The sequence below is a fragment of the Protopterus annectens genome, chromosome 4.part1 (assembly GCF_019279795.1).
Source record: "Protopterus annectens isolate FY-2018-M chromosome 4.part1, PAN1.0, whole genome shotgun sequence".
NCBI lineage: Eukaryota > Metazoa > Chordata > Ceratodontiformes > Protopteridae > Protopterus > Protopterus annectens.
The window spans coordinates 139,956,184-139,980,771 of record NC_056734.1 but is presented as its reverse complement, the minus strand read 5'-3'; the positions used below and the strand labels follow the sequence as shown (position 1 = coordinate 139,980,771).

General features: G+C 46.2%; 1 protein-coding gene across 1 annotated transcript in view; it reads left to right on the top strand.

The window, feature by feature from the left end:
• CAB39 (calcium binding protein 39) overlaps positions 1–24,588 on the top strand; it is a 1,351,479-nt gene that overhangs the window by 227,038 nt on the left and 1,099,853 nt on the right. Inside the window, exon 2 of the mRNA XM_044070040.1 lies at positions 3,696–3,850. Coding sequence (XP_043925975.1) covers positions 3,737–3,850 — 114 coding nt within the window. The 5' untranslated portion in view covers positions 3,696–3,736. The remainder of the gene's footprint in view (positions 1–3,695; positions 3,851–24,588) is intronic.

The window sequence follows — 24,588 nt, the reverse complement described above, 5'->3', positions numbered from 1 at the left end:
ACCTCAGATTCTACAATATTTAACTGAGATGTTACACAAAGGGCTTTCTTTTTCATGTATTAAAATCCACGCCTCAGCTATTTCAGCTCACTACAACATGGATCCTCTCCTATTTTCACATCCATTTCTAAGGCAGTTTCTCAGAGGGGCCAAAAACATTAGGCCTCCCAGGAGAGCACCAACACCAACTTGGGACCTCAATTTTGTTCTGGAAAAACTTACACTATCTCCTTTTGAACCAGCTTTCTAAGCTGACTTAAAGTTTATATCATGGAAGACTGCCCTGCTGCTAGCAATTACGTCAGCCAGAAGTCTCAGAGCTTCATGCACTAATAGCAGTAGAGCCTTTCCTCATTTTTCATCAAGACAGAGTTTCTCTACGAACTAACCTCTCCTTTATGCCTAAGGTGGTATCCAGTGTGGCTCTAAATCAAACCATCCATTTATCCACCTTCTTTCCAAATCCACAGAACAAAGGAGAAAGACTCCTGCATTCCTTGGACATTCACAGGCAGCTACGTTACTACTTGGATAAAACTAAGGTTTCCAGAAAATCTGACCAGCTTTTTGTATCCTATGCTACAGCATCACAAGGAAAGGCCATCTCAAAACAGACCATTTCCAAATGGATAGGACATTGCATACATTTTTGCTACACCCACCATGGAAAACCAGTTCCTGCTTCCGTAAGGCCCCACTCTACCAGGGCAGCAGCTACATCTACAGCCTTCCTCAGGGGGGTGCCAACCAAGGATATTCTGGAAGCTGCAACTTGGAGTTCAGTACACACCTTCACCAAATACTATCACTTGCCACTTTACTCTAAGACTAGAGCTGGCTTCGCCACTGCAGTTCTGCAGGGCCTTCTAGCCTCCTCTAACCCTGTTTGACTCCACCTCCCATTCTTAGCTTTGGGATTCTACCCAAGTGTGATGACTGCAGCAGGGTAACACGATAAACATAGTACAGTTTTGTACCTACCATAAATGTAGATTTTCGAGTGTATACCCTGCTGCAGTCCAGGTTACCCTCCCTCCATCCCCTCTGACCTAACTAAAACCTTCCAATACCTTAAAATCTGATGCAACCTTTGTGGTGTATTTGCTTATAGCTGGAGGGATGTTTTGTTTGTGCTAAACTTTTATGATTGGTACTATCTAATGACCAGTTTTTCTTGCTCCAGATGTCAGGTGCCCCCCCAAAAGGTGAAGAAAATGGCGTTGTATGCCTCTTGTATACCCCTGGCGCACTGATGTCAGGGAAGAAGCGACAGCAACCGATGCCGGACCAAGACTTTGGAATTTCTCGCACAGTTTTGGTTTGACTTGTGTGCCCGAATTTGGAATAACTGCCGTGACAGCCTGGATGATTCATTCTTGACTCTGTTAAGGTATTTGTTTCATGAGGATAGGCAAGGAGGCTGGAAAACCTGCTACTAGAAAACCTTGTTTACAAATGGAAGAAGTTTCTAAATGTTGCCTGGGTGGTAACAGAGGGTGGCTTGAGTTTAAAATTCTTCTGGTCTTAAGTCATCCTTAAGTAGCTCACACAAACATTATCATATGCCTCCATTAAGGTGCATTTACTAGCCATTTTTGCTCGTCTGCCAATGGATTTCCCTCTTTCTTGCAAAACCAATTGTGAAAGTGTTGAAAACGAGACCCCCTTAGAAGCATATTTCAACTGTCCTGGATAAATTGACCTCACCACCATTCGTTACCTGTCTCTCAGGCTGATCTGAAACTGTTGATGTGGTAAACCATTTTGTTTATTGCTTTATCTGCAAGCCAAGTTTGAGCTGCTAGAGCTCATGGTGAGACAATTTTACCATGTGTTCCACAAAGATAGGCTTGTGTTGAGCAGTAGTCCTCCTTTCATGCTGAAAGTGGTCTCAGAATTCACTCTTCAAGTCGGTCTGTCAACATCCTTGTGGTTTTTAACCTAAGAGTAAGAGGGGGTGGCTGCTTCATACTTTGGATGTGCACTTGGCAGATAAGTACTACCTTGACAGAACAAAACCCTTTTAGGAAGACTGTATGGTATTTTATTTCCTGCATGTAGGCAAAAGGTCAGTCTGTTTCTAAGCAAATCCCTGCACATTAGTTGTCCTCTGGTTGTTGCGTCTTTCGGCTTTTCCTGGTTAGCAGTTGCCACAGCAGAACTCCGGTCCGCTGATGATTGGCAATAGATTTTTACGTGCCGAGTTGCGAGCCCTGACGCACAACCTTCAACGAAGGTATGCCCATTCACGCATGTCTCCACACAGAAGCCACACTAGCTGAAAATCTAACAGGACAACGTCTTACTGTGAGGCGACAGTGCTACCGCAGCACCACCACCGCAGTATATTAGTTGTCCTCTGGTATTTTTGTTTTATATTCACCATGGCAAGGTGAATCCAGGCAAGGTTAAGGTACATTCCGTCAAGGCCTTCTCTTCTGCAGTTCACTCCTTTCCAGTATGCCACTGAAGTATTCTAGACGCAGCAACTTGATCTTCTGTCCCTACCTTTACAAAGCACTACAAGCTGTATACCCTTTCTAGATTCAGAGCAGGCTTCTCTAGGACCATTCTCCAAGGTCTCCTTGACACTTGCCCTTCTCCCAGGTTGAGTAAGCTTTGAAAATCTCCTTGTATGCCTGTAAGGCAGTGTATTTATTGAGCAAGGTACAGTTGTACAAGTCTTGTAACAATGGATGTTTATAGAACACACTGCTTTACTGGCAGTACCCCCCCCCCCCCCCCCATTTGAATATATGTAGTTTGGTGTGTTGGTTCCAACTGAGCTATGCTCTGTGACCTTTGTGTGTGTTTGTGTATGGTTTGTTTTTGTTGGTATTGTAACAGTAGGTGTTGGCAAAGCTTGTTTTTATCTTTCTCTTCCTGATTGACCTCTAGAAAACAAAGGGTCCTGTGTGTGGGTTTGGTAGTCCTTGTACTGCCAGGCAGTGGGAGGAACTCTAAGCTTTTGTAGTCTGCAGGGGAGGATAGCAGAACACTACTACTCTTATGCCAGTAATGCAGTGTGTTCTATGAGCATCCACTATTAAAGGTAAGTAGGACTTGTGCAACTGCACAAGTCCTACTTACCTTTAATAGTGGATGTTCATAGGACACACTGCATTACTAGCAAAAGAGTAGTAGTGTGTCCTATGAACATCCACTATTAAAGGTAAGTAGGACTTGTGCAACTGCACTTTAACAGACTATGCAGGCTTAACTATGGCAAAGGCCACCCTGTGTCTTGCAGCATGCTTCTATCTGTGGGGGCACGTGCTGCTTTAGTATTCTTCTCATGCATATACGGTGCTGTTGTGCGAGTATAGTTTGCGACCTTACCCAGGTGTGTGCTCCACTAAGGAATATCCTAGATATTTGTTACAACAGGTAAATTCTTATTGTATATTGATCTACCTAGAACTCTGAGTTGGAGCCCCAGTTCTGTGTCCTGTTGCAGGTGGACAGGCTTCAGCTGCAAGTCAGGCTGTATGTCATGTTTCACTGAGGTATGATGTTTTGTAAGGTGCTCAGTAGTGGATGAGGTGAACTGGCAGGTACATGGGATGAGCTTGCGTATATTAGCTTGTGTTATTTAGTCGTAGGAGGGTGTATGCCTCCAATGACATGTGTTGAGTAGACATTTAATTGCATATTACTTTTTTTTGTAACTCTAACTTCATTTTTATAATCCACAGTTGGATCTCTGACCCAGAGAAGACTTGCACAAGCAGCAGTGATGCCTTTCCCTTTTGGCAAGTCCCACAAGTCCCCTGCTGACATAGTGAAAAACCTAAAGGAGAGTATGGCAGTTTTAGAGAAACAAGACATCTCTGACAAAAAGGCAGAAAAGGTATTTGAGTAAGTTTTAATACATATGTATTCCACTTTTGTAGATGCAAGATAGTTTTTGGTTGATTTGATATTTTTCTTGAAGCAGTTGATCTGAAGTAGTTAACTTCATTTGATCAGCAACCTGTGGGTTACGGATCCGAGCCGGCAGCATACCAAGCAAAAAGATACGAGCTCCAAGCTCCTCTCCCTTACCCATACTACACTGCAACCTCCTTTTAATCCTCTGCTCTCGTTTGCTGCGGTTTTGCCAAGCACGTGATTCTTCGAGCCCCAGGGAAGTGTTGCATCGTTTACAACAAACTTTCTCTTTTTGTCTAGTTTTTTTGTGTGTGCGTGTACTTTAGTACCTTTCTTCGGGTTTCCATTCTCCCTAGCCTTTATCTCCCCCTTAACTTTGGTAGTTGTCCATCCCTTAGTAGGCCCCTTTTCCCTCTTTCAGGTGCGCGTGTGTGTTTGTGTCTCTCTCTCTAGTATGGCTGAAAGTCATTAAGGGACTTTTTCTAAGTGCTCTGAGTGTGGCCATAAGCTGTCGCCAGCGGATGGTTACTCAGTGAGTGATTTGCTTGGGGGTCCTGCACCTTTCTTCGGGCTGCCAGATGTGTGGCCTTCAACCCCCCCCGAGCCTTACGGGATAGGAGGAACAAGCTGATTCTGGCAGGTCTTCTTCCCATGGAATCAGCTTCTTCTCCTTCCCTCTCTGTAGCGACAGCCACGGCTTCCCAGCCAGCCGGCCCTCTTCCCTGTCTGGGACTCACCCTCCCAGCTTGTCTCAGGGAGAACGAGAGGCCAAGAAGGATAGAAAGAGAAGGGAGAGAGAGCGAGAGAAAGAGAGAGAGAAAGAAGCCGCAAGTGGCAGGCCGAATTGGACCCTTCGGCCCCCCCCTGCTAAAGTTGTCTCTTCTCAATTGAGCGTTTCCAAGCCTTCCTCCCCACGGCTCTGTTCGCCATGTTTCTCCCTGGAGCTGGAGGAGGAGACCCGACCAGCCTCGAGGTTGCCGTCGCGTTGGCCCTCCTGGCCAGCTTCGGCGGCTTCCTCCAGGTCTTAACTGCATCATCTCTGAGGCAGATATGGACCGGATGATGTGTCGATTCTTGCAAACTCAGCTGCAAATGGGAGTGTTGCTGCCCCCCCCCTCCAGGGGGGAGTTCAGCTCCACTGTTCGCCCTGATAGCTCCTTCTCCAATCCATCACCGGATTTCAGATTCTTTGGATCCCAGGAGGCCCGGAGCCAGGGGGATGGTGCTGATGGTTATTACTACCTCAGCGCCGGCCATGCCCTCGAGCTTATCTGATCCGCTTTCAGATCCGAGCTCTCTGAGCTGAGAGCTGGGCGTCGGATCCAGGGGGGGGGTGTGAGTGTGTATTCAGCTCCTTTGTGGTCAGAGCACACCTTCCTCTCGGGTCCAACCACTTTGGCTCCGATCCCCTCGTCAGAGTAGAGGGTCTCAGCCACCTGTCTTAGAGAGGCCGGTTCCCCTTCGTTCGTGGTGGAGAGGGTTCTCTCTGGAGGATCGAGACCCTTCACTTTCTCCTCAGGGTCCGCCCCCGCACCCTCGCAGCTCAGTTTGTCGTCCATCATCCAGTCTCCCCAGGGACAGTCTTTCATTGACGGCCCAGCCAGTTCCCCAGGAGGAACAAATCCGTTGGAGAGCCCCCCTCGGACAGTTCCCCGAGGAGATCCCTCACAAACGCCTGTGCAAAAGAAGGCACTTGGACTCCCCTGAGTCCCTCACTGAGGATACCAATTTGGAGGAAGGGTAGGGTTCCCACCAAATCACCCCCCGACAATGTCTCCTTTGGAGACCTTATGGAAATACTCTGCCAAGGGGGTGTCCGCCCAAAAACCTTCGGACGATTCGGTATTCCTGGAGGCGTTTGACACAGGCCCATCTACCTCTTGGGTGTCCCCCCCCCCCCCCAGCCAACCCCCTGGTCGACCTGATTACCACCAGGGCGTGGAAGGAGCCGGACACTGTAGAGCCGATACCCAGAAGGCCCGATAAGGTTCTTAGTCCCCCTGCAGACAGAGCTTCGTGGAGTAAGGGTTCCTCTGTTGATGCCATGGTGGTGGCTGCGGCCACCAAAAAGGAACTCTCCCAGGAAAGTTCTTCGGTCCATCCCCCTGACAAGGAGTCTCAGGCAGTGGACAGTATTGGAAAGCGGACTTTTGCTTCAACTACCTTCTCTATAAGGGCGTTGAATTGCTTGGCTCATGTAATCAGACTGCAGTGTGTGTGACCTGGTCAAAGAGTACGCTGAGTCTCCCCCAGAGTCTGTCGGCCGAGGATAAACTGACTTTCTTGGCTCGGAAATCTCAGCAGGCCCAGAATGCTCAGGACTCCTTCTCCCCCAGAGGCAGAGGAGGACAAGGTGGATGCCGGCCCAGAGGCAGAGGGGGTCCGAAGAACTTCGGGTCACGGGAACCCTTTTCCGACCGACCTGCAAAGCAGCCCTGTGGGGTTGCCTGACTGCTCCTCTCTGGAAGCAGTTGGGGGGGGGGTTTCGAGGCACCTGGCTCAATGGGAGTCCATTACGCCAGATTGCTGGATGCTTCGGATAATATCCAGAGGCTATTCAGTCCCCTTCATAAACAAACCCCCTTACTCAAGGTGCCTCCCAGATGTCCCACCCACTCAAATGGAGGCCACGGCTTTGGAAATAAAAACTGTTAGGAAAAAGAGCTGTCCAGCATGTGCCCCCAGACCAGTCAGGATTAGGCATCTACTCCAGGTTCTTTCTGGTGCCAAAAAAGACTGGGGACTTGAGAGGCCGATTCTCGTCCTGTCAACAATGAACCTTTTCGCTGCCAAGGAGAAATTCTGGATGGTCATGCTCCAATCCATCCTGCCCCTCTTGCAGGAGGACTGGATGTGCCCCATAGACCTCAAGGATGCGTACTACCGTATTCTCATGGACAGTCGGTCCAGGAGGTTTCTCCGCTTTGGGCTAGGGGCCAGTCATTACCAGTTCAGGGTCCTACCCTTCGGTCTCACCACAGACCCCAGGGTGTTCACCAAGGTCATGGCAGTAGTAGCGGCCCACCTGAGGCTCCAGGGCTTACAGGTCTTCCCATACCTAGATGACTGGCTCCTCACCGCCCCCACCAGGCATCTACTTTCTCTACCACCAGGCATCTACTTTCTCTAGCCAGGGATTTCTTTCTCCGGATGTCTCCCCGGTTGGGGATAACCATAAATGTCCAGAAGTCTTTCCTCCAGCCTGTTCAAGTGTTCGACTTCATAGGGGCCAGGATAGATACCCTCCAGGCCAGGGCCTTCCTAACGTCAGACAGACTTCACAGCATGACTCTGCATGTGCTAGCCCTCATTCCCCTGCTCCCCCAGCAGAATTAGTCCTTAGAATTTTGGGGTCCATGGCGGCAGCGATCAATCTGATTCCTTATGCTAGTCTGCACATGAGGATTCTACAGTGGACGTTGCAAGCCCAGTGGTCTATTCTATATCACACTCTAGACTTCCCGATTCCCCTCTGCAGGGTTTGCAGGAACTCACTCGTGGTGGCTGCAATCCCGAGCCCTTCGGGAAGGGTGACCCTTTGTCACCACCCCAGGCCACAGTGACCACGGATGCCTCCCGCCTAGGACAGGACTGTCCAAGGCACGTGGACTCGGACCGAGACCATACTGCATATAAATGTCCTACAGATGAGGAGGGCGGTCCTTTTAGCATTGCAGTCCCCTTCATGCCTCTCTTCTTCCGGGGACTATTGTTATCCAGTCGGACAATGTCAGTGTCTGGTATATCAACAGATGGGGGGGGGGGCAGGTCTTACCCCCCTTTTGTTGAGAAGCCATGAGAGTTTGGGAATGGGCGATCTCCACCAACCACTTCCTGTTAGCAACACACATTCCGGGTCGGTCCACCATACTGGCGGACAATTGAGCAGAACTATCCTCTCCTTACGAGTGGTCTCTGAATCCTTGTGTAGCGGAACAGATCTTCAAGTAGGGTCAGCTGTGCTGCGATCTTTTCGCATCACCTTCCAACATGAAGTGCAGCAAATTTTTCGTTCTAATTCCTGCTTGGGGGAAGCCCCCAGAGACGCTCTAGTCCATGCTTGGCCGCCCTGTCTTTATGCGTATCCTCCACTTACGCTTATGACAATTTCTGCAGAAAGCCCGCCGGTTGGGGGCAAGATTATCCTCCTAGCCCCATTCTGGCCTCATCAAGTCTGGATGTCCTTCAAGGATGCATCTGCAGTCATCACATATGGGTTGTCCTGCCTCAGGCAGCCCTTCGGTCGGCTGGATTCCAAAGTCTGGGTCTGGCCTCGGCTGATGTCGCACTTTCCCCGACGTCAGAGCGTCTGGGGTATAAAAGCATCAGCCAACGCCATTTTCCTCAGTCTTTCTTGCCGCGTGGTGCCCGAAGCAGAAGCAGTTCGCAAGTGCCGGTCGGCCAGCTCCTGTGATTCAGCTAGCGAAGATTTCGAAAAAGCTAAGTACCCTGTTGGGGACTCTTTCTTGCCTCAGCCGATGTCAGATAAAGTTAATTGTTTAACTTGTGGGAAACAAATACCTCATAAGGATTTCCACTCTTACTGCCTCCCTGCCTAGGCCCAGACCACGACGTCTCGGCCTGTTCAGCCTGTGCTTCCTTCAACCGACGAACTCTTAGACGTCGGTCGGAGTTTGCAGAGGAATTCTTTGGGGCTAGTTTTGCTTACAAGATGCCGTCGGAGACTCCGACTTCGCATTTAGTTAAGAAACAGAAGGAAAAGGACCGACACGCGGGCCGCGGTTTCGGCTGAAACCACGGTCAGGCCTACCGCGAGTGTCTCTGTCAAGGCTGAAACAGAGCCCTTGGTACTTCAGATAACCGAAACCGCACAACCGACTACCTCGGCCCCGGCCGAGTCGGTTATTGAATTACCTACTGAAACTGGTGTCCAGGAACCTTCCGACACCATTCCTTTGGACAAATCTACTCCTGCACGTGGTGCAGCCAGACCTCCTGCATCCATGTCCATTAAGGCTTTCTCTAGGGCTAAAGCTGCTAAACTTTCTAAAGCTTTGCTTCCCAAGGTTACCTCTGAGACCCTCTACTGGCTCACAGATTCTTAGCTTAGCAGAGGATCTTATCTCCTTAATTAGAGGTTCTCAACCTCATCCGGACAGGGGCTCTCAACCACCTCCAGACAAAAGGCCCAGGGTTGAGCCCTCTGACCCCCACTCCTCAGATGAGTCCTCTGATGGCTCTACTCTGTCAGACCACCAGGAGGAGGCTTATTCGGCCTACGAGGATTCTGTTGCTGAAGAATCTATTCCCTCGGCCTCCCCTCCTGAAGAGTTTTCCTTTGGAGAGACATTACACTCTGAGAGAACATTTTCAATGGCGGGGTCAGGAATTCTCTGATTCTAGAAAGAGATTAAGGACCTTTTTACATTTACCTCAGCATAGGCCTTTAGCTATACCTCCTGTTTTGAATGTCATTGATTATGTGTACTCTGATGCTAGTACAACCCCTGACTCTCTCCCTCCGGCTCCTGCCAAACCTCATAGGTACTACAGGGTCCCGGACTCACATCTACACCTGTACAAGGCCCACTCTGCTGATCCAGAAACTATTTCCCAGGGTCCAAAAGGGGTTGCAGCTGCCACTGCTAGAAATCCTCTACCCTCTGAAAGGGAGTCCAGAGCTTTAGAGAGATGGGGTAAGAAAGTGTATACTTCTGCAACTCTTTCCATGAGGGCATTTAAATTGTCAATTTCATATGATACAGTACCAAGAGTATTTGTTAGATGAATTGCATAAGAAACTGTCTTCTTCTGAACCCCTTGATTGCAAATCCCTTCAGGATCTGGTGCCTAACTCCCAGCAGGTTAGTAACCATTTCTTGCAGTGTGGTTATGATGCATTGGAAGCTTCATGTAGGTCAGCTATGACAGGTGCAGTCATACGTAGGCATGCCTGGCTGAAGGAACAATCTCTGCCAGACCATGTTAAAGCTAAGCTTTTGGATGCTCCTATGGAAAAGCAAAAATTATTTGGTTCCACGGCTCAAGAGGTCTTAAAGAAATTTGAAGAAAAGGCAAAATCTGTGCAAACAGTCAGACTTTCTGCAAGTCCAACCACTGAGATTCAGCAGAAATTGGCCTACTAAGAATTGGTCCTTTCCGGACTCAGAAAGATCTCAGAGAGGCAGGAAATAGGCGTGCCAGAGGTAGAGGGCAAGCTAGAGGCTCCTACAGAGGCCGTCAATGGCAGCCTCCCAACCACAGAGGTAGTGCAGGAACTACAACTGCTACACCAGGACAGACTCTATGACTTTGTTTTGACTCCGCCGACCAGGGCTCAGTTAGAAGCACCTTTGGGCGGAAAGCTTTCTTTATTTTCAAAAAATTGGCACAGCATTACAAGGGACACATGGACACTGCAAATAATAGACAAAGGATACAGGTTCCATTTCCACACATTGCCAAAAAGAAAAGGCATGCCAGACCTGCCACCAAATCAGAGGGCAGAGGCTTTGAAACAAATTTCCAGCTTAATACAAATGAAAGCTATAGAAAAGGTACCTCTTTCAGAACAAGGCCAAGGATTTTACTCCAGATTATTCCTTGTCCCAAGAAAAGAAAATCAATGGAGGCCTATTCTCGACTTGTCCGCACTGAATACTTACCTCATTGTGCCAAAATTCAAAATGCTGACTCTACAGCAACTCCTTCCCATGCTGGGCAAGGGGGTCTTGGCTGGTGACTCTAGACCTCAAGGAGCCATACCTGCATGTCCCTATCGGACAAAGTTGCAGAAGACACCTCAGATTTCTTGCAGGGTCAGAGCATTATCAATTCTCAGCATTGCCCTTTGGCTTATCTACTGCGCCCAGAGTATTCACGAAATGCCTGGCATCAGTAATTGCACACTGCAGACTTCAGGGGATTCAAATTTACACATATCTGGACGACTACCTTATACAAGCGGACAGCAAGCAAACTTTGTTAAAGGACTTGGATTATGCCATCCGCCTACTGCAGGCCTTAGGATATACAGTCAACATCCACAAATCACGACTTGTTCCATCCCAAAGAATAACTTTTCTGTGTGCGGAGCTAGACACAACCACCCAAATGGCCTTTCTCACAGAAGAAAAACAAAAACTACCAGATTACTTCAAGAATCTGACAAGACAAACTCAGCTGACTGCAAGGAAAATCCTGCAGGCCCTGGGTTGCATGGCATCTTGCATTCTTCTGATTCCACAAGCAAGGCTGCATATGAGAAAATTACAATGGTGCCTAAGGAGTTTATGGACTCAGCACAGTCACAGTTTAGAAACTTTTATCCCACTCATTCCATGCCTTCAAAAGGAATTTCTGTGGTGGGCTCAAGCCTGCCAGTCGAACAGTGGGTTGCCCTTCTGCAAGCCAAGAGCCAACCAAACCATCACTATGGACGCTTCAGACCAAGGTTGGGGAGCACACATGGAGGGCAGATGTATCCAAGGGCTATGGTCACAAAGAGAGCTGCGCATGCACATAAACCAAAAGGAAATGCTGGCAGTGATGCACGCAATCGAGGCCTTCAAACTTTTTCTTCATCAAGGCCACCTACTCATAAGGACAGACAGCACCACAGTTATGTGGTACATAAACAAGCAAGAAGGCACCCATTCCTACCCTCTTTGCAGACTGGCAATGAATCTTTGGGAACTTTCCTTGAAACTCAATATACAGCTGCAGTCCCAGTTCGTGCCAGGGAAAGACAATATACTGGCAGACAGCTTAAGCAGAAATACCATGGATGCACACGAATGGATGCTGCACCCAGACATCATCTTACTTATAACACAATCATGGGGAAGGCCGGAAGTAGATCTGTTCGCCTCCCCCCACAATCAACTGAAGAAATTCTGCTCAAGGACATACCACCCACAAGCATGGAAAGTGGACGCTCTCTCTTTCAGCTGGAAAGCTCTAACAGTGTATGCTTTTCCACCTCTCCCATTAATTACCAAGGTCTTACTGAAGATCAGAACAGAGCAGCCCAGAGTGATTCTGATAGCTCCAAACTGGCCAAGACAGCACTGGTACCCACTGTTAAAGAGCATGTCACAGGCGAAACCGTGGCCTCTTCCCCCTATGGCCACTTCTACTGACACAGCACAATTTCAAGACTCTGCATTCCAACCTGAAAACCTTGCAGCTAACTGCCTGGAAAATACCATGACTCCTCCGGATAAGCTATCCCAGAGAGTGAAGGATATTATTATGGAAGCTCCCCGGCCTTCCACAAGGAAGGCATATTCAGCAAAATGGAAAAGATTTCACACTTGGAACACAACAAATCGCCTAGATGCGACAGTGATGAACATGGCACATATACTGGAATATTTGGCAGAATTGTACCACAACGGCCTTAAATTAAGATACATGCCTCAGCAATTTCAGCAGAATACAATGTTGATCCACCTGTCTTCTCTCATCCTCTCCTGAGACAGTTTCTAAGAGGAATCAAAAACATCAATCCTCCAAGGAAACCACCTCTACCTACTTGGGACCTTAACTTCGTGTTGGAAAAACTAACACTTCCTCCCTTTGAACCAGCAGCATCTGCAGATCTACAGTTTCTGTCTTGGAAAACTGCCTTCCTTCTGGCCATAACCTCAGCAAGAAGAGTATCTGAGTTACAAGCTCTAATGGCAGTACAGCAATTTCTTATCTTTCATCAGGACAGAGTTTCATTGAGAACCAATCCTACATTTATGCCAAAGGTGGTATCCAGGGTATCTTTGAACCAAGCTATTCACTTGCCTACATTCTTCCCACAACCACAAAATAAAGGGGAGAAACTTCTGCACACCCTGGACATACACAGACAGTTGCGCTACTACTTGGACAGAACTAAATGTTACAGAAAGACTGACCAGCTGTTTGTAGCATATGCTGCTGGGGCACAAGGAAAAGCAATTTCCAAACAGACAATTTCAAAATGGATAGGAAATTGCAGTCGATTTTGTTACTCCTTTCATGGAAAAACTGTGCCAGCTAACATTAGACCTCATTCCATGAGAGCCACAGCCACCTCCACAGCCTTCCTAAGAGGGGTGACTACCAAGGACATTTTAGAAGCTGCTACATGGAGCTCCGTGCATACATTTGCCAAGCATTACAATTTACCTTTATACTCCAGATCCAGAGCAGGCTTTGCTACGGCAGTCCTGCAGGGTATTTTAGCTACACCATCCTTTACTTAGTACCTCCACCCCCAGATTGGCTATGGTATTCTACCCATATGTGATGACTGCAGATGCATCCTTGAAGGACATAGTACAGTTTTGTACCTACCATAAATGTAGATGTCTGATAGGTATGCATCTGCAGTCAGGTTTACCCTCCCTCCTTCCCCTCTGTGGTATACTTCTTGGGTACTTACCCCTCTTATAGCTAGCTGGGGGGATCTATTATGGTGTATTTGTTTTTATAGTACTGTGCATGTTTGGATTTGTTTTTAAAATGCATCTCTCCAAATTTTAGCCTTCCTTAGAGGGCACCTGGGGCAAGAAAAACTGAGGAAAATGGCGTCGGCTGATGCTTTTATACCCCAGACGCTCTGACGTCGGGGAAAGTGTGACATCAGCCGAGGCCAGACTCAGACTTTGGAATCCGGCCGACCGAAGGGCTGCCTGAGGCAGGACAACCCATATGTGATGACTGCAGATGCATACCTATCAGACATCTACATTTATGGTAGGTACAAAACTGTACTTTCCCCTGTCTGCGGTCTCATCTCATAGCTCCACTCTGGATCTTGGATCCCATTCCAAATCTCATTTCTCATCCCTCGGGAATGGCTCCTCTGAACCTGGACGGTCTCAAGCTCTCAGCTTGGCTGATCCAGTTCCCAGGACTCCTGGTATCTTTTCCAAAGTCAAGTCTATCCTGGTGGTGGCACATAAACCCTCTACCAGGAAAATTTACAGTAGCAAATGGAAACGTTTTTCAATTTGGGCTTCACAAAAGAACTTTGATCCTTTCACCTCTCCTATTTCAGTGGTACTGGGATTATTGTTTCATATTTTTCAACAGGGGGCCAGCTCATCTACTGTGAAGGTCCAGCTGGCTGCCATTTCCCATTTTCATATTGGGGACAACTTTGGTTCTCTCTCTGCTGCCAGAATTTGTAAGACCTTTCTAAAAGGCACTTTTCTTTTGAGACCCCCTGTTAGAAATTCGTCCCCGCCATGGGATCTGACCTTAGTTCTTCAGGCATTAGTTGTGCCTCCTTTTGAACCCGCAGCTTTTGTTGATCTGAAGTTCTTGTCTTGGAAGACAGCTTTTTTGGTAGCCATTACTTCAGCCAGTAGAGTGTCAGTGCTTCAGACTCTCTGTATCAAACCTCCATACCTTGTGTTTCATAAGGATAGGGTATCTCTCCGGACTAATCCCGCCTTTCTCCCTAAAGTTGCTTCCAAGACTTAACATTAATCAGTCCATTAATTTGCCTGTCTTTTTCCCTAATTTCCAGATCAAAGGAGAATATAAACTTCATTTGCTGGATGTTCATACAGTTACGTTTTTATTTGCACAGGACGGCTGTCTTTCGTAAATCTGATCAACTTTTTGTCTCCTTTGCTAAGCGTTTTCTAGAGAAACCAGTTTCAAAGGTGACTCTTGCCAGGTGGTTTTCGAGTTGTATTCTACAAGCATACAGAGAGTCTGGCTTACCAGAACCAATGGGAGTTCATGCTCATTCTACGCGTTCTATGGCAACATGTGCTGCATTCTGGTCTAAAGTTTCCCTGCTTGACATTTGTTTAGCGGCTACCTAGGCGTCCTCTCACACCTTTATTTCTCATTATAAACTGGATTTGGTGTCTAGAGGAAGGGCTGCCTTTGGCTCTGCAGTGCTCTGGAATATTCTTCCTTAAGGGCCTCCCAAGATTTCTGGTAGCTGGAGACTCTGTCCCACAGGTTGCTGATCAAATCAAGTTAACTACTTCAGATAAAGAAGTTACGTACTCACCATAACGTTCCATCTGAGTAGGTAAACTTCATTTGTCAGCAACCATCCCTCCCTCCTTCCCCCTGACCTTGATGGTTATGTAGCTGAGCTCGAGGTTCGGTCTTATGAGCTTTACTTGTTCTTGAGTCAGGTGTCTCAGGTTGTTTGTTTTATATGCAGGTGGCAAATGCGATCTGAGGATTGGAAGGAGGTTGCAGTGTAGTATGGTTAAGGGGGAGGAGCTTGGGGCGTGGATCTTTTTGCTTGGTATGCTGCCGGCTCAGATCCGTGTCGGATCCGTAACCCACAGCTTGCTGACAAATGAAGTTTACCTACTCAGATGGAACATTATGGTGAGTACATAACTTCTTTTTTGTGCCTACACAAACTGGGTTTCACTGGCAATATGTGCAAGCCTTTCATATTAGCTTGCATTTAGGTGATTTCTTTTAAACTGTAATGCTTTTTCATACCACTGGCTGTGAATTTTGGTGTATAAATGACCAGTTAATCAGATATAGGAAGTTTTAAAACTGTAGACTTCAGTGTCAGTGACTCAGCTTCATAACTTGGTGTGTTTTGAGGCAACAGTAGCTGTAACTCTGTATATACTCTTGTTTCAGGCAACAGTAGATGCTTGTATTAGCCATTATTGTGCAGAAAAAAAACTCTCCCAAAGTTGAAAATATGCAGTACTTTTACTTAGGATATTTCGAAGTATGCTGGCCTGTAACTAAATTTCTGCAGTGTCTTTGCCTGGATTTTAATACAGTAAAAGGGCTCCAGATGTTAGGTGAAAAGTTTACCCCATAGAGTGCACCTGACTGGTGTTTCATACAGTCATTTTAAGCACTGCTGTCACAACACCTCAGCATTCCTGGTCTGACCTGTGACATTGCTTGACCAACAACAGCAAAAAAAAAAAAAAAAAAAAAAAAAAAAGCATTTAAGTGAAACTAATACTGACTGCTATGTTGGGTATAACTGTGCATGATCATTTTAAACATTTTACGTGCATTGTGATTTTTGCTGCGTTTAACAGTTTCTTTGGTTATGGTTTATCAGTGAAGTCCAGGTTAAACTTCATATCCTTTATGCCTACTTGATTTTTTCTCAGGCTGACACGGTGCCACTGTTGACAGACCCTTATAACCAGTTAGATCACTGTAAGGGCGTAGGAGTACTGACAAATGGTACACAGGCATAGTGCAGAGTTTTGGGTTAGGTTTTCACCTTGCCCATCTTGAAGTCAACGTTTACTTCATCTGAGTCTTCTCTGGAACTTGCTATTGTGGCAGAATCTGGGTAAATCCATCACTTTGTGTAAGGTGTTGAATTGTGCAGAGAAATACTTTTTTAAAATCTTTGAAAAGTTGTTTCCTTTTAAGAGTGCAAAGGATAGCATTTTTTTTCTCATCTTGATAGGTTTGGGGCAGTACTGTGGTTGCCCAGATATTTGATTAGTGATACAACAGCTTTCCTTGAGTCCTGACTTAGGCTTTGGGAGTAAGCTACCTTTGTGTTTTCCAAACTGGAATATTTAGACATATTCACTCTCAAATAGAATTGATGGTATTTTAATTTTTTCGTATGTAATACTAACATTCGAACAAAAGTCGCTGAAATGCAGTCTTGGATGGTATGGAGTAGGTATGATGTCATGGTTATTAGTGAGACATTGTACAGTTTTAGAAATCCCCCAAAATTACTGGGACATGTGGCTTCTTAGCATTGAGCAAGCTAGTATCATAGGACAGATTGACCACCACCACCACATATTATTCCTAAAAATATCTCCTGGTCTTGGAGGACTTTGGAGTTTGTTTATTTTGTCCAAAGGAATGATGGAGGTTGCCCTTTATGTGAACTGAGGGCATCATTTTATTCTTTCCTGTTCTAAAGATGTGGAGTAGAGTTCAACTGGAAATGGTCTTGACCCAAATACTGGAATCTTTAGGCCCAGTGAAAAGGAAAGATTGCCTTTTCCTGTTACTTGGTACTTGCAGTAGGGGAGATGGTCTCCTGACCTCAAACTTGGGATTTCAGATGTTCTTGGAGTGGTGGGGTAGGCCTTCTATGAAGACTGCCTATTAGGCAGAAAAGAAAGCTCCGGACTTTGGTTGCAAACTTCTTTCTTGTCTAGTTTGATTATTTTGCATCTGTATTTGGATATCTTTTTGACACATTATTCTGCCATGACCTATTATGTTGGTCTTGTCTGCCTCATGAAATCTTAAGGAGGGTTGAGGCTCAACGTTACACAGCAAAGCTTTTATTTTTTTCTTTTCATAGCTCCTGACATGTTCCATCTGCCTTTACATTTTTCTGATTCATCCCTACTTGAGGTTGTATCCTGGAAGACTCTTCTAGTGGTTACCACCTCTGCCAGACGCATTTAAATTGCATTCTTTTGTATGTGAACTGTTTGTTTTTTCACAGGACTTGGTTGTTCTATCAGAATGAATCTTTCTTGCGTCTAATATTGTGAGTTTCATCTTTATCATCTGTAGTACCAAGACTTTTAGGGTTTGAAGCAGCATGGGGATGCCAAGTCCTCCCCTTTACCCTTATTGCCAAGTACCTAAGGGCCTAACTCCTCTAGCTATGGTTAGTCATTCAGTTTTTGCCATTTCTTCATGGATTGTTTTGCTATCTAAATCTTGATGTTTTCAAGTTTGACATTTTGCTGGTACTGCACTGTATATTGCACTTTTCAATTCATTCCTTTCTATTTGCTTTTTGGTAGTGGTCAGCTCTGTCTCCTTTGGCACGCTCTTTCTGGGACAGATATTTCCACTGTAAAGGAACATTATTCTTAAGCAGTAAGTGTGGAGGTAAAATCCTTCTCCCTTAAGATGAGCACTGCAAGCGTATTTAAGTGATTGGAGATGCTCTTTTATTGTATTTTTTATCTTGAGTTGTTTGTATGTGCTTTCAAGCTTTCCACTTTGAAGTAAAAAAAAAAAAAAAATCAGGAAAGTTTAGGCCTAGCCCTTCCTTGAATTCTGTTTCTAAAATGTACTCGAAAGCTAATTTGTAGGACAGAGTAAGATGGTTTCAAAGAAAGATGGTACTGCATACACCTAGAAAGGCCAGACATTCTGATTATTAACACACCTCCGTCCCTTCTCTGCATCTGACAGGTTCTGCAGGTCCATTTCTGTCCATTTGTACTAAAAGGCTGTAGCAGCTATTTCTTAATGTGGAATAAATGACATCCCTTTCTAAGATAAGGTACTCTGACGTGTTCCAAGACAGCATTCTGCAGATTGTGTACCAGCCTTTTTTCACTGAAGTTGATTGTCCCATTTCCTGAGACACAATTCTGGGTTAATATCCTCAACCTTGATGGCTGTAGTCCAGTGTTGTTGACATCAGTGTTCCCAAACTCCTTTCCTTTTGGGCTGGTGCTTCTGATGTTGGAGGCAAAACTTCTGTGATTGTTCTGCCATTTTGAAGCGGAGCATTTTGTTTCTGCTTTTGGCAGTTGATCCATTTACATAATGTCCAGTGACTACAACCTGGTTGCTGATAGCTTTCAGCCTTGGTGGTTGACATTGTTTTATTGATATTGCACAGGTAATTTGTCTGTTTCATATTTGAGGCCTTCGATGTTCTTAGTGTTTCACTGTTGCAGTCCTGACTTGTTGGATTTCCTGCTGTGGAAGCCCTCAGCTGTCCCAACTACCAGAGTAAAAATCTTGCTCCTCCTAAGGCTGGCGGATGTCCTGTCTTGACGTCAGTATGCTTGAGTATAAAGGGAGCCAGCTGTCACCACGACTTCAGCCTTTTCTTGCTGTCTGAGTTTGAAGCAGTGTTTCAGCTTGTTGGTCGGTCTGCACCAGAGAAGTAGTCTAAAGCGAGGTACCTCATTGGAGAACTTTATTTAACCGATGTCAGATAAGGTTAACAGTGGTCTCTGTTGTGGTAAGCAAATCCCACACTGAGACTTTCATATGCTGTCTCACCTGCCTAGGCCCAAATAACATCCCTGGTTGCTGTTTTTGTGCCTGTTAGAGTTCTAGGGCTTTCAGGAGTAGGGCCAAAATCTTAGCATCTTAGTCTGCAATCTACCTCACATTGTCCTCTGGTGTCCTTCAGTTGGCTGTCATCCTAACGTTGAGCTCCCTAAGCGTAGGAAGGACAAAGAAAAAAGACCCAAGCTTAGGGCCTTTGAGAGCCGTTCACAGTTTGCCAGTCCCCCACGGCTCATTGCTTCAGAAGGCGAGGTGCTTTCGCAGCCCCCTCTTGCGGCCGAGGTGGTGTTGCAGGCCTCTGAGACCCATGCGGAGGCTGACATGCTGTTGGGTCCTTCAACTTTTGCACAGGCCTTGACTTTCAGTTCATCTGTCTGGTCTGGAGTCGCTCAACAGACCTCCTCTTCTGCGGTGTGATCTTTTATGGGCGATGTTCCTTCGAGGCGTCAGCCTGCATTGGTAGTTCTTTAGAGAGACTGGCATCAGGATTGTGGATGTACCTAGGCCCACGGCCAAAGCTATCTCTAAGAAGAGTTCTAACTCTGGTCTTAAACATAGGCCAACTGGCTCCGACACACTAGGATATCAGCAAGACTTGGTCAGGTTAACTGAGGACTTGATCTCCTTCTCCTTAGTCAGAGCTAGGCGACCTCCTTGGGAGATTTCGCAAGGGAAAAGGAAGAGGGATCCTACTCCTGGAGTTTTTCTGAACCTCATGATTCTGATAAAGATTCTTATCAGGAGGAGTTTATTTGAGGAGGGGACCCTTCCTTGCTTCTTTTGAAGATTCAAATTCTGAAGAGAATCTGCCTTTAGCTTCACCTCCCGAAGACTTCACTTTTGGTGGAAAGCACTCTATGGAATGAGGGAACATTTCCAGTGGGAGGCAAAGGAATGCTCACAATCCAAAAAGAGGGTTTGGAAGTTTCTTGACCTCCCAGAACACACTCCTCCTGTTTTGGAGGTGGCAGAGGAGGTTTTTATGGACTCTTCCCTGAATCCAGATTCTCTACCTCCAGCCCCTCAAAAACCAGACAGGTTTTACAGGGTGCTGGACATGCATGAATACCCCTTCAAAAACCCTCTGCTGATCGAGAAGTTGTCACTGCAGGTCCCAAGGGAGCAAGAGCCATTACCTGCTGATTATGAAAGCAGGGCCAGTGATAGGTTTGGTTAAAAAACAAAAATCTACAGACTTGCTACCCTAGCCATGAGGGCTCTTAACTGCCAGTTTCAGATAATAAAATATTAGTGTTTTAGATAAGATGAAGCAAAAGATATCCTTTCTGGAGACCAAGAACAGTTCCAAGAAATTGCTGGACCTTTGCCAGTCCAGCTGTCAGGTGGCTAGACCCTTATTACACTGTGGCTGCGATGCCTCTAGCCGAGCTGCTGTTTGGTTTTGTCATTAGAAGGCATGCTTGGTTTAGGGAACATACCCTACCAGACTGTCACATCCAGATGCACCCCTGGGTAAGGACTTCCACTTTGGGCCAAAGGTTGGGACTGTGCTCAAAAAGATGGAAGATGAAGCAAAAGCTATTCAAATTGTCAAGGACTTCGTCCAAGTTTCGTCTCCTAGGTTTAGTAGGAATTTTTTCACTAAACACTGGTCCTTTCCCTCTCTAGCAAAAAGCTGCCAAAGGAAACCTTGGAGGGAAAGGCCTCAAAGGCAGCATCAATCAAAAATGGCCCAATAGTGGTCCTCAGAAACCCCCTGGCATAGAGCAGCAGTGACTTACTTTCTGCTACGCCCTCACTCTCTTCAGAAAAGATGGGAGGAAGACCATACCTGTTCAAAGAAAATTGGGCCCTCATTACTTCAGACAAGTGGATTCTAAAAGTTCTCAAATGGTTCCAGGCTTACTTTCAATGAGCCATTAACATACTCTGGTTATCTGGATATTCCACAAAATTGAAGAGCAGAGGCCCTTTCTCAAATTCACAACCTATGCTCACCGCATCAGTGGAACCAGTACCAGAACACCAAATAGTGAAGAGGCTATATTCTAGGGTATTCCTGGTTCCCAGAAGGGAAGGCTCTTGGTGCCCTGTTCTAGATCTGTTCACAGTCAGTCAGTCCCTGCTGGTACCAAAATTCAGAATGACTCTTCAAAAATGTCTTCCCATGATAGCCCCTCAGGCCTTAATGGTTACTCTAGACCTAAAAGATGCTTACTTGCACGTTTCTATAGATGCTTCTTGCAGAAGTTTCCTTTGTTTCAGTGCAGGTACCAGTCATTTTCAATTCTCTGCACTGCCCTTTTGCCCATGTCTACTGCTCCCAGAATCTTCAGTGTTTAGCTCTTGTGATCACCTTCTGCAGAACAAGAGGGATCCAAGTTTGCCCCTATCTAGACAACTGCCTCATTCAAGCCAGTCATAGCTCCTCAAGGATCTGACTTTCGCTCAGGAACTCTTCACCTCCTTGGAGTTCAAAATAAATCTTCGCAAATCCAGCACAGACCCATCCACCAGGATAGTTTTCATAAGGCTTCTTCTGGATTCCTCCCCTCAGGGGGCCTTCTTCCCTCCAGAAAGTCTCCTTCCTGACTCAGTACCTCCAAAACATTATGTAGACAATGCTAGTCAGCCAGGGAGTTTCTCAGAGCATTAGGCTACATGGCTTCTTGTATTGTCATGATCCTTGTGGCCAGGCTACACATGAGGAAGCTACAGTGGTACCTCAAGAATCAGTGTTGCCAGCACTCTGTCTCTGAAGACAGAAATTCATGTGATCCTCTGCCTCGGGTAGGAATTTGCTTGGTGGACACAGGCATGTAGCCAGAACCTGGGTCTCCCCTTCAGGTTCACCCCTCAGGGCCAAACTTTAACAGACACACTCACATAAATTGGAAGGAACTGATGGCCGTTCAAAAGGGCATAGTAGCTTTCAAAGAACAGTGGAAAGCAGGGGTCCTGCTAGTCAAAACAGACACCACAGTCATGTGGTGCAGAAACAAGGAGGCACTCTATCTTACCATCTTAGTCGACTAGCAATGCAGGTCTGGTAGATGGCTCACTCTCTGGGGGTTGTACCTCATGGCACAGTACCTCCGAGGGACTCAAAACACTAGCAGATCATCCCAGCAGGAACTTGATGGATCCCCCCAAGTGGCATCTGCATCAGGAAACATTTTTCAGCATCGACCAGAAGTGTGGATCCCCACAGATAGACCACTTAGCTCCTGGAACAGAATCTTTTCAGTTGGCATTTTCTTTCATGGGAAACTACTCAGCCTGGAGGACAGATGCGTCCTCCTTCCTTAGGAGGCACCTTTTCCTTTATGCATTTCCTCCCCTGCCTCTTCCATGGGTCCTCCTAAACGTCAGGGAAGAAGGCCCAAGGGTCAGTCTGATAGGCCCAGACAGCACTGGTATCCTCTGCTAAGTTTTAACCAATGGAAATCCATGGCATTTACCTCTGAGTTGACCTTCTGACTCCAGACAAGGGGAGGTTTGTGTATCCACGCACACTCGCAGGCACACACACTCTCGCACCCTCTCTCTCTCTCTCGCACCCTCTCTCTCTCTCTCGCACCCTCTCTCTCTCTCTCTCGCACCCTCTCTCTCTCTCTCTCGCACCCTCTCTCTCTCTCTCTCGCACCCTCTCTCTCTCTCGCACCCTCTCTCTCTCTCTCACACGCGCACCCTCTCTCTCTCTCTCACACGCGCACCTCTCTCTCTCTCACACGCGCACCTCTCTCTCTCTCACACTCGCACCCTCTCTCTCTCTCACACTCGCACCCTCTCTCTCTCTCACACTCTCTCTCTCTCGCTCACTCGCTCGCGCCCTCTCTCGCTCACTCGCTCGCGCCCTCTCTCGCTCACTCGCTCGCGCCCTCTCTCGCTCACTCGCTCGCGCCCTCTCTCGCTCACTCGCTCGCGCCCTCTCTCGCTCACTCGCTCGCGCCCTCTCTCGCTCACTCGCTCGCGCCCTCGCTCGCTCACTCGCTCGCGCCCTCGCTCGCGCGCCCCCCTCTAAAAAGGGTACAGGGAAAGCCAACCGCTGCTGTTTCTAAAGGTTTTCTGTGTGTGGATCACATTAACAGGTGTTCATCATATGGATCAGGTACTGCAGAAGCTTTAGCAATATGGGTTATATCCTGCAAAGGGTATAATAGCCAGCCAGCTTCTAAAGCTTCAGGTCGCTTACATTTGCCCAACTGTCAAGCAACTCGAGCTGACTAAAAGAAAAGTTGGTGCATCATGCCCCCAAGAGCTTCACTGCTGCTGAAGTCGTCTTAGTGCTGTTCCTTTCTTGGGCTGATAATTTCCCTTTGCGGAAAAAACAATTTTCAAAATAGTTGTCCCAACTTATGAGTAAAACCCACATTTTAATATGGAAAAAAGAAAATAGGCAAATGATTTGAATTTTCTTGTAAAGTGGTTTATTAACAGTATTTGTATGATCTCAAAGCTAATCTTGTTAAAATCAATAGTTGTCTGTCCTAACTTATGAAATGGATTCCAAATGAATAAACAGAATGATTTGATTAACTCTTTTACGGACTGTCGTTATTTTAACATGGAATATCATCACTTGGTTTAGCTCTATTCTTAGATTTAGTTATTGTTTGGTCTGGGCTAATACTTTCCCGGGAAAGTTGTATTAGCCTGGTTTTTAGAGTGGCCATCTTATTTTTTAAAGTTTTTTTTCCCCGTCTCTTCCGGAAAGTTATTTTAAAGCTAGCAATTTTGAGTAACAGGAGCACTCTCTCTTCTTGTCAGTTTAAAAGTTCAGTAAAGTAACTAACAAAGCCATTTTTTCTGTGGAGAAAGTTTTATTTTTGGTGCTGGCAAAGTGTGTGTGTGAAAACATTACTTTTAAAGACTTGTTTTTACAAGCATTTGCTGCATGCCTTTGCTGGAGAAGAGGCACCATTTTTCAGCTTGACCATAGAACAAACTGCCAGTCCTTCCAACCACAAAAGGAGAGTTAAGTAAACTTAGCCATCATAGCAGGCTAGCAGTTTGCTTCAGTCACAGGTGGGTGACTGTTATGGCCATTTGTTGTACCTCAAACCATCATCTTTTATCCCAGATCCCTCAGGTGTAGCACTTCAATCCACTATGGACTGGAGGTTAGCCACATCCTCTGTGGCTGTTGGGATCTCCACAGTGGGCAAGAGAGAGCCACTCTTGTTGGTACTGGGAGAGGAAACAAGGGAGGGCTTCCCTGTTGTCAGAATTCTGTGCCCATCCCTGGAGAAGCTGTTAGTAACACAGATGGCCCCATTTTTCCTGTAAAAAAATAAATAAAATAAAGCATGTTTTTATTTCCTCATTTTCGAAGACAGGTTTAATTCAGATTATTGATCCTTCTTGTGGACTATTTTTGGTAAAAAGAGGGTTAACTCTTCCTGAAAAGTTTCAAGGTTCTGAATCTGAACATGAAGATAAACGGATAGATATAGGGTTTTCTCATTAGATTTCCGATTCAGACTGAGGAGAGCTCAGTTTTGATCCTCCCTATTGGAGTTTCTCCTTGAGATTAGCTTAGTCCCTTAGCAAATACTATGAATTGTTATAGAATTTCCAGAACCTACCTCCCTTCTTCCTATTGTCTGCTTTTAGAAGATGCTACTGTTTGCAGCTTTCCTGATGGCCAGCTCCCTCTAAAAAGGCAGATGGGATAAAGTTCCTCAGTCTTAAGTTTTTATGCACTATTTCCAAATCTGACCCAGCAGCTATAGCTTTAGTTGATCCCACAGATGCTAAACATTTTTCTAATCATTGTTACAGTATGGGGAAAAAGTTGGCCTCTCCTTGGTATAACTCTTCTATTTTTAA